We start from the raw sequence: 9,682 nt of genomic DNA, 5'->3' as shown, positions 1-9,682 counted from the left end.
GTCTCTAAATAAAATACAAAATAGGGCTGGGGATGTGGCTTAGTGTTTAGTGCCTGAGTTCAATTCCCGGTACCACCTCCCCCCCAAAAAAGAATCCTCTGTAGTGAATGTAATTGTGTTCCCCCAAAAGATACATCTACCCAGAGCCTCAGAAGGAGAACTTATTTGAAACAAGGTCTTTGTGGATGTAATTTACATAAGCATCTCAAGATGAGATCATCTTGGATTAGGATGATCCCTAATCCAATGAAGAGTGTCCTTACTGGATGGGAAAGTAGAACACACAGACTGTGAATTTGTAGGCAGAGATGGGAGGGCACTCACAAGCCCAGGGACCAAGGATGGTCAGCAGCCATCAGAAGCTAGGACAGAGCATGGGATGGATTTCCTGGAGTCTCCAGAGGAAGCAACTACCAACACCTTGATTTCACACTTCTGGCCTCCAGGACTGTGAGAGAATAGATTTCTGTTGTTTTAAACCTCTCAGTTAGAGGTTGTTACAGCAGCCCTAGGAAATGAATTCTCTGTTAAGAATTTTGAGAATTTTGGCTGGGCACAGTGGCACATGCCTGTAATCCCTGGGACTCGGGAGGCCAAGCCAGGAGGACCACAGTTGGAAGCCAGCTTCAGCAATTTAGCAAGATCCTGTCTCAAAAATAAATAAATAAATAAATACAGGGCTGGGGCTCAGTGGTTAAGCACCTCTGGGTTCAATTCCTTGTTAAAGAAAGAAAGAGAGAGAAAGAAAGAAAGGAAGGAAGGAGAGAGGGAGGGAGAGAGGGAATTTGGGTGATTCTGAAGCAAAGCAGGGTCTCAGATTCTTATGAGCATCAAGCTGCTTCTTCTTTTTTTTTTTTTTTTTAATTTTTTTTAGGTGTAGATGGACACAACACAATGCCTTTATTTTTATGTGGTGCTGAGGATCGAACCCCGGTCCCACCCGTGCTAGGCGAGCGCTCTACCGCTGAGCCACAATCCCAGCCCCTCAAGCTGCTTCTTGCCTCAGGACCTCTGCACATGCCAGCCCCTCTGCTGAGTGCCCTTTCCGGCTTTCTTTGCATGTCAACCTACTTCTCACTCTTAAGGAATGAGCTCAATGTCTCTTCCTCCAAAACCATGCCTGACCACCTTCCCTAAAGCAGCACCCTGCCTGCCTACAGTGGTTCTCTGTATCCCATGTGAATTTTCTTCCCAGCACTTAGTGTAGGGTATAACCACAGACTCACTTGTTGGATTATTTGATCGTCATATGTTTTGCACAAGGGCAGGAACAGCATCTGTTTGCCGTGCCTCCTGCACCCAGGCCTTGGAATAGAGCCTGGCACATGGGAAGGGCTCACTAAGTATTTATTGGGAAAAAAGAGAGGGAGGGAGGCTGGAGAAAAGAGCGAAAGAAAGAACATAGGTAGTCCTCAGGCTCCCAAGGAGAGGTGTGGGGTAGTTTAGTATATCTGTCTAGAGTTCAAGGGGAAATCTCCACTCAAGATAAAAGATCCGGGATTCATCAGAGAATAGATGGTTTGTGAAGCTACAGCCACGATGTGAATGAATGACCCTGAGGACAAGACCAAAGACAGAGTCTCCGGGTCACTCTTCACTCAGAGATAGCGGAGGAGGAGGAGGAGAGGCTGAGAAGGAGCCGCCTGCGTGTAGGAGGAGAGTCAAGTGCAGCCAGAGAGGTCTGGAAAAGAAGGTTTGTCAAGAAGAGGGTAGTGGCCAAGTCCGTCAAATGCCAAGGAGAGGTGAGGCCGGGGAACCCTTGGCTTCGGCACGATTTAGGTCACTGATGATCTGGACGGGAGCCATGTCAGAGCTGATGGGGGCAGCAGGGAAAGCACATGGGGAGGGAGGACATGCTATAAACAGATGGGGGAGGGGTGACCGACCACAGGGGTGGACCAGAGAATTCACTCTCATTCCCTGGGAACTGGCCAGCCACCCACCCGGCCAGCCAGGCATCGGCTCACTGTTTCTCTCATTCAGTCCACACCCAGTGCCCATCATGACCCTGCACAGGTTAGGCACATGGGCCTCGTGTCTGGCAGTTGTCCAGACATCACTGGGCACCCTGAGTCACAAAGGTGTCCTACATGCCACGTGTCTGAGCCCTTCTAACCTCTTCCTCCACATCAGGGCTGGGAATAGAGTATTTGCCATCCATTAAAGCTCACAAGGTAAGTCTTCACCAACTTCTAAGGCTGCCTCTAAGCAAAGCCCAGTAAACAAACCTCTTACGCTTACAAAAGCAAAGGCTGGCTTATTGCAAAACAAAACGAAACAATGCTCAAGTACACAAAACCACAAGCTCCTCTTAAAATGGCCCACCTCCAACCCATTCCAACCTCTTCCATGGTGTCACAGCTGTTCGGTATGATGCGTGGGTGGGTTCATGTCCTTCTAGAGCTTGTCAAAGAAAAAAATACACATTTACATAATTTTAAAGTGTAATGATGGCGTATATGTATAAGGCTACTGTTATGTGACTTGCCTTTTCTCTGTAACAATGAATGATGGCCACTGTGTCAGCTCAGGGCTGTGGAGCCCCTCGGTAAAGGCCGCTTGGCGCTCACGGTGTGGACGCACTGGGCTTATTTAACGTTGGTAACATTGACAATCTTTTCATCTCCACCTCCCTAGAGCCACAATGTGGTGACAGACATCTCTATGAGGATTTGTGTCGTGAGCACTTCTGAAGGCTGGTTTCTAGAAGTGAAATTGTTAGGTCACATGCATTTCACCTGCTCCTGGGTGGCCAGGCCTAAGTGCCCCATACACAGTAGGGGCTTTGGAAATATCTGTGGCATGAGAGTGTCAGACAGCTGCCTGGAAGAGTCCCATTTCTTTCATTCCCACCAACAGTGACCAGGGGAGCCCGAGAGGCAGTCACCCTGGGTTTCAGGACAGACTGTCTTCTTCAGGGCACTTGGATGTCACTGAGAAGGAGAAACTAAAGGCCCTATGCCATCTTTGATGACAGGAGGGTGGCATCCAGGCTGAGGGTAACCGCCTTCAGGACTCCAAAGTCCATAGCTCAAACTCTTCCTCCAGGGGTGACTGCTTACCAGTGTGAGCAAATGCCAGCTCTGAGACGTCTCTAGTTGGAGCTGGCCACACATGGACACACAGCACCCACAAATGTGCCTCCTGCCCCTTCAGCTAGCCCCTAGGGCTGCAGGGAGACTCCACCTACTGTGGGCTCATTTCCCACTGCCACTTGGGCGCTGTCTTATCAGCAACCACTCTTCTTCCTTCAGGCCGTGTCCATCAGGTAATCCTACCTAGACACCCTATCCCTGACATCTTTGGGGATGCCTGTGCCATCTCCAAGCCCTGGTCCTGCCACCTGCCTGGGTCCGGGTGCCATGTTGGGAGAACCCCTGTCAGCATACCAGAGCTACATCTACCTCCAGTTCTTCTAGGAGCTTTGGCCAGTCTTGGTGCTGTGCTCTGCACCTGGAGAGGAGGGCAGGGTACAGGGCAAAGGTTGGGTGGAGGCGCCTGGCACCGGGATCTCCCTGCTTTGCACCACCTAGGCGCAGCTCCAAGCTCCAGGCTTTGCTGCAGACCCCATGGGACTAAGCCCAGGGAAGCTCCTCTGCACTACAGGGGAGAATCTTCCTCTTAGGGGCTCAGACTCTGAGATGGGGCTGAGCTTCAGGGCCCAGAGTTTACACAGGAATGGAAAAGCACAGCAGGATCTGCCAACTCCTCTCCAGAAGATTCCAGGGTGGGCTAATCAAGGACTCCAGGGGTTCCAGTCCACTGATAGCCAGCCCCATGCATTCGCCTCTCCTGGCCTCCTCAGCACCCCATCTTCTCCCAGTAGTCTGTTTCCAAGCTTCAGGCTTTCCCTGGGGTCTCACCAACACACAGCGAGGCAGTCCCACATTTCCCAGGGGAAGCAGAGCGAGGATGGGATGGGGAAGTCACACAGCTGTCACCCCCAGCCCATTTCCAGCTCTTTAGCACCCAGAGACCTCAAGGAACTGGAGGTCCGAGCTTGTCCAGCATGGATGGATCGTCTTCCCAGGCTGACGGTCAGTGGACTCATGGAGGGTCATCATCGGATCTGTTATCGGATTTTGGTGCTGCGTCCCTCTCCCTCCAGCCCCTAGTTGTGTCAGAGCCCACCCCTCGCCCACCTCCTCACACAGCCAGCGGCAGATTCTGGTCACAGTCAGCTAAAATTTAATGACCACATGTGTTTGGAGCATGTGTTGGGGTGGGTACAATGCAGTCTTCTCCGTTCAGGTGGAATCCAAGGTGGCTCAGAGCCCACCCCGTGCAACCTCCCCGGGATACAGAAGTGTCTCCATAGTTTCAGAGCTAGCTGTCCAGTCATGATCTGTGTGTCTCCAGCGACAGCTCTGCCTCTAGTCTGCAGAGCAGCCCAGTTCACTGCAGGGACCTCAGCTGTGGATATTTTCCTCCTGGCAGCCTCTAACTTGGAAGAGGGGATACTGTGGCTCCACCCAGCCCTTAGGATAAGAGGCAGATGGAGAGGAACGAGGGCAGATAAAGCAATAAGTTAAATCCAAGAAGGACCAGAGACGTGGCAAGATGGATGGGGATGTTCCAGGAGTCCCCGAAGCCTCTGGCTTTCCCCAGGAGATGGAGGAGGGGCTCAGAAGGCTGGGTTGTCAATGCCCCTCCGCACCCCAGCATACTCTTCAGGGCTGAAGCTGTAGGGAGGGGGCGGCTCTGTGGGAGGCAGGACCAGGGCCGGCTTCAGAATAACCTGCAGGGAAAAGAGGGCACTGTGTCTTAGGACCTGGACCTGGCCATCACCACCCCCATGCGGGCGAAGGCCTGTTCCCTGGCCCAGGGGAGGGGGGTGCAATGTTGATATCAGAACCCTCTCCAGGGTTGAAGGGCTGGGATCACTGAGGCCCAATCCTGTCCCTGTAACAATCTGGACAATCGTGAGGGACAGCTAGCCCAGGAGCAAGTCAGGGGTTGGGATAGAGAGACCCACCTCGCTGTAGGGTGGCGGGGGCTCAGAAGTAGGTGCCATGGCCCTGTCTTGCGGGGAAATGGAGGGTGGGCCTGGGAGCCCTTGGTGATCCTCTGCAGGCTCCCTCTCCAGCTCCCTGCATTTGCTACAGAAGCGCTTAGCCAGGCCACAGATGCACACAAGGGGCAGCATGACGAGGAAGATGATGATGAAGATCCTAGGGTGGGGGACCGCCAACATCACCCAGAGTGCAGGTCACCCCACCACACTCCCCTCCCGGGCCCACCCCAGCCCCACAGCAGGATGTCCAGTACTGTCCTGTGTGGACCAGGTCCCTCCATGGATAGTATCAGAGATCCTGGGCTCACCTCAAGGGGCCGGAGAAGATTGTCATCTCCTGGCAGCAGTTGTAACCGCAGCATCTGTGTCCTTGGGTGCAGGTGCTGCTCAGGGACAGAGAAATGATCAGTGGAGAGGCAGAAGGATACCAGCCTCCCCAAACACCCATACACTCGAGGCTCAAGCCCCCTTAGTGGGGTAGGGGTCAGGCCCCACTCTGGGCGAGTGGCAGGGCCTGGTTTCCAGGAGCCTCTCATGATGGCCTTGTAGTCCTGCTCTGAGTTACTCCCTACTGGGCCTTACTTTCCCCTGCTATAAAGTGGGGCTGTGAATACCCCACAGCCTCCCTGGGCAGGTGCAGCATCTCTCACTGACCCAGGTGACGCAGACAGAGAGGCAATGCCCAGTGTCCCAGAGCTAACTCAAGGAGGAGGAGCAAACCCTCCACAGCACCCATGGAGTGTAAGGTGGGCAGGTGACTTGATGGAAACATTCTGTCCAGACACCCTTGCCCCAGCTCCTCCTCACTGTGTTCAGACTCCTTGAGGTTTATGTATATATTAGTGTCAGCAAAGACAGTTTGCCCACCACCCTCCGGGACCTGAGACTGCAGTGGGAGGGTTTGGGATTAAGCTACTGACCTGCCCACAAGCACGGAGCTCCCCAGGGTTGGCTGGTGGGAGGGAAGGAGGGAAGATCTCTCTCCCTCTCTCTCTCCCTCTCTGGAGAGGGAGGGAGATGGTTTCTGACTGCAGTGGGAGGTGAGGATAATGGATGAGCTGTCTGCCTCCCCACCCAGGAAGGTCAGGCAGGGCATTTTTGGGGTTGTCCCTCCCTTCACCTCCCCAGATTAGAAGTTCTAACCAAAGGCCCAGACTTACAAGAAGATATTACATTTGGGTGCCTCCTGTGGAAGAAAAAAGAGGCAGAGGTCAGGACTCAGACACCGAGGGATGAGGGTCTCCAATCAGATGTTGCTCAGGTGCGTCACAGCCAGCAAATCCCCAGAGGACTCAGCCCCTTCTTCCCTCTACCATGTCCCCAGGTCATGACTTGGAGGTCAGCTGACCCCTGGCCAGCAGACTGTCCTTCCCCTTCCCAGCATCCCCCAGCATATGCATTCATCCCAAGTCTGGAAGCTCACTCCTGATCACTCCTCCGGTTCTATGCCCACACGATCTGTGGTCCAGGGACCAGCAACTTTCCTCATTCCTGCCCTGCCCGAGTCACTCAGGACACTACAGGCAGGACGACTCTTGCTATAATGCAAATCAGATCACCTACCAACCTTGCTCTTCAGTGGCTCCTTGGGGTACAGACCCCAGTGAACAGCCTTAGCCCCTCCCCCTCTGCTGTCCCTGGTCCCCTTTCTTCCCCTTGTAAACACACCTTTTACCCCGCCAGAATCTCCATTCATCCTTCAGATCCCTGTCCAGGTTAAGATGAGGAGAGAGAATCCATGAGGGTGGCCAGGAGGCCTCCAGCCTTCTTTCCTCTCCCTGCCTCCTTCCTCTTCGGCACCCGTTCTCCACATCCCTTGTCAACGCCCATCATACTAGACATTTGGCCTTTCCTTGTTCATTGTCTGCCCAGGAGAATGGGAATTCCACCTGGGCAGGGATTTCTGTGTTTTCATCACCGCTGAAAAACCCGGTATCAAGACATTTGCAAAATGAATGAATGATCATTCAGTGATTACCTGGCTTCATTTAATTCTATCCTGTCTGCTCCCAGACTGTGGGAGAGGGATACAGGTATGGGTCAAAGGAAATGAGATTATCCATCCCCTGTCCTAGCTACCTGGAACAAACAACCAGGGCTCAGGAACAGAAAGCCAGTTTTGGCAAGACCACCATTATCTTTACTCTTTATTTAAAATCATTAAAATAGCAGCCAGGCACAGTGGCACACATCTGTAATTCCAGTTACTCAGGAGGCTGAGGCAGGAAGATCATAAGTTTGAGGACAGCTGAGATAGTTTAGAGAGGCCCTGTCTTTAAAAATAATAATGATAAATAAAAATAAAAAGACTGGGGATGCAGCTCAGTGGCAGAGTACATGCCCTGCATGTATGAATCCCTGGGTTCAATCCCCAGCACCACAGAGTAATAATAATAAAAATAGTATTTCATGTGCTAATCACAACCATAAAGATAAGAGTACCAAGTGATATTCTTATCTCAGTCTCAGGTTAAGTATCTTTTCATAAGCTCTGTCCTTTAGTGAGGTCCGGAGGAGGAAGGAAACTGCAGAGGTCAGAGACACCCAGAGAGGGTGTCTCCCGAATCACACAACACACAGGGGTGACTTATAGAACTGAAAGCAAACCACGGGATCCAGGCACTCAGCCATGCCGCTTGCCTCTTAGATCCCATATCCTGTCCTTCCTCTCTCCCTGGGGACCCCAACTGAGAAGTGATGGAAAATTAACAGGTTTAATAAATTACTCCCAGTTTCCATTTGGGAGGGGGAGGAGACCTTCTCAGGGATTCTCTCTCCTCATCTTAACCAGCAGGCCATTGGTCTGGGGTGGTTGGGAGCCTGAGTTTTACAAAGTATCAAGGCAATGTGGGGCAGCCCCAGCTTTCTCTGCATGGGGGCTGTTAACAGTGCCTGCCCCTGGGGCTGTTGAGGGGCGTTAAGAGGATGCTCAACTCAGTGCTGCCGTGCTGATCATCCACTGAGGCAGAAGGAATACCACCTTCTTACCCTGGGAAGCAAGCTCCAGACTTCCCTCAGAATCTCCAACAGAAAGGAAGTTAAAAATGCCTCTTCTAGTCCCCTGTCACTTGGCAGAATTATTGGCCATCCCGGGACAGCGTACCCATCTCCTGTCGTTTGTAGAGCTCAGATCCCCGCCCAGGGATTCCTCAGATCCCACCTGGGGCAAGAGGAGGGCAGGGCTCAAATGCTGCTTCTCTTTAAAAATCAGGGGTTTCAGAAGTCACCCCAGCTTTGGGTCAGGCAGCCAGGCCAAATGCTACCACAGGATGGAATTCTATCCCCACCCCTAGAAGAGGTGAGGGAACCTCCTCTCCTCTAAGGCACAGAGGAACACAGTCCCAGAGAGGTCTGAGACATCCCCAAGGTCAACCAGCCCTGAAGGAACAAGCTGGGGAGACACCTGACCCAGCGTCTAGACCTCACGCCCGGCTTGGCTTTCTGACGCACACGGGGAAAGAGTTGGAAGGGCAAAAAAGCTAATATGGGGGTCAAAGTTCCACTCAGAGGCCCAAGGTGTCAGAGGGGTGGAGGCAGATGTGGTCCCACTACACACCACCCCCAAAGGTAAAGGAGCCTAGGTTTTCCCAGGGCCTCTCTTTGTGCCCCCACCTCCATTTCTAGGGGGAAAAAAAAGAAAAAGAAAAAGAAGAAAAAGAAAAAAAAAAGGAAGTTGCTAATTGCGTGAGGTTCAAGGAAGTCCTGACAATGGGAGATGGTGACCAGGCTCCAGAGGCATGCCCCTGCCCAATAGGGTAGGGCCGAAAAGCTCCACAGGCTTACCTCCCAGGCGATCGCGCGGTGGGGGCCAGCCAGCAGGCTAAGAAGCAAGGTGGGCGCTAGGCTTGGGACCCAGGCGTCCGACATCCTAGCACCCAGGCCGCTGAGCTTCCGTGTGTAGCGGGAGGAGGGGAGAGGCGGGGCCGCGACCTCTCCCACTTTTCTCCACCTATGGGGCCCGGCCTCGGAATGGGGGCGGAGCTGATGCACCTGGGCTGGATCAGTCTTGGGGCAGAGAGGGGGGAAGGGAGAGAAGTGGAGGGGCGGCCGGAGAAGTCTTGCTAGGGTTTTGGGAATTGCAAGGTAGAAAAGATTCATTGATTAAAAGAAAAAGTCGTGGGGTCAGTTCAAGACTGCTTAGGTATCACAGGATTTAGGCTACCCTCTAAATCCTGTGTCCCTGAAACCTAGAATTAAGGAAGTGGTTCTGTGCCTGTCAGGCAATGGGAGAGGGGATGCAGGCAGGGGGAGTAGGGCCCTGGAAGCTCCGTCTCATCTGGACTCCCAGGGGGGCAGAGGTTTAAGGAAAGGGAGGAGAAGGCTTGGGGTGAATCGTGAGTGTGTGTGTGTGTGTGTGTGTGTGTGTGTGTGTTGGGTGTTGTGTGCAAGATTCACCCTATTGAATTTCAAGAAGGGAGGGGGTAAGAGAGGGCGGCCTGGTGGATTTCAAAGTGACCTGAGATTCTGATTCAGACCCAGAACACAGCTTTGGTGTATTGAAGTTCCGGGGCCCTTGAAGTCCTGTGGCACGTGGACATTTCCTCTTTGCATAAAGACGAAATTAAGGTCCTGTGGTTAAAGACATGCCCACTGGGTCCATGACCCGGACAGAGGAAGTGGGATGGGCAGGGGCGCGGGCAAGCAGGCCCATCGGGATTCCTAAAAGAC

At 52.9% G+C, this 9,682-nt stretch overlaps 1 protein-coding gene across 1 annotated transcript; it reads right to left on the bottom strand.

The window, feature by feature from the left end:
- Positions 1-4,592: 4,592 nt before the first annotated feature.
- Positions 4,593-8,881, bottom strand: Tmem92 (transmembrane protein 92). Its single transcript, XM_076871365.2, has 5 exons — positions 8,798-8,881; positions 6,175-6,200; positions 5,323-5,397; positions 4,976-5,171; positions 4,593-4,738 (listed from the first exon to the last, which is right to left on the bottom strand). Exons 1-5 carry the CDS (start codon positions 8,879-8,881, stop codon positions 4,625-4,627), a joined length of 495 nt encoding a protein of 164 aa, XP_076727480.1. The 3' UTR covers positions 4,593-4,624.
- Between the last annotated feature and the right edge of the window lie 801 nt (positions 8,882-9,682).

This window comes from Callospermophilus lateralis, chromosome 11 (genome assembly GCF_048772815.1).
Source record: "Callospermophilus lateralis isolate mCalLat2 chromosome 11, mCalLat2.hap1, whole genome shotgun sequence".
Classification (NCBI taxonomy): domain Eukaryota; kingdom Metazoa; phylum Chordata; class Mammalia; order Rodentia; family Sciuridae; genus Callospermophilus; species Callospermophilus lateralis.
Note: the sequence above shows the minus strand (reverse complement) of the source record. Positions and strands in the feature narration are given on the sequence as shown.

Coding starts and splice junctions, on each gene's coding strand:
- Tmem92 (XM_076871365.2), bottom strand. CDS start 8,881: ATGTCGGACGCCTGGGTCCCAAGCCTAGCGCCCACCTTGCTTCTTAGC. Junction 5,398..6,174: donor CCCAAATGTAATATCTTCTT/GTAAGTCTGGGC, acceptor GTCCCTGAGCAG/CACCTGCACCCAAGGACACA. Junction 5,172..5,322: donor ATCTTCTCCGGCCCCTTGAG/GTGAGCCCAGGA, acceptor CCCCCACCCTAG/GATCTTCATCATCATCTTCC.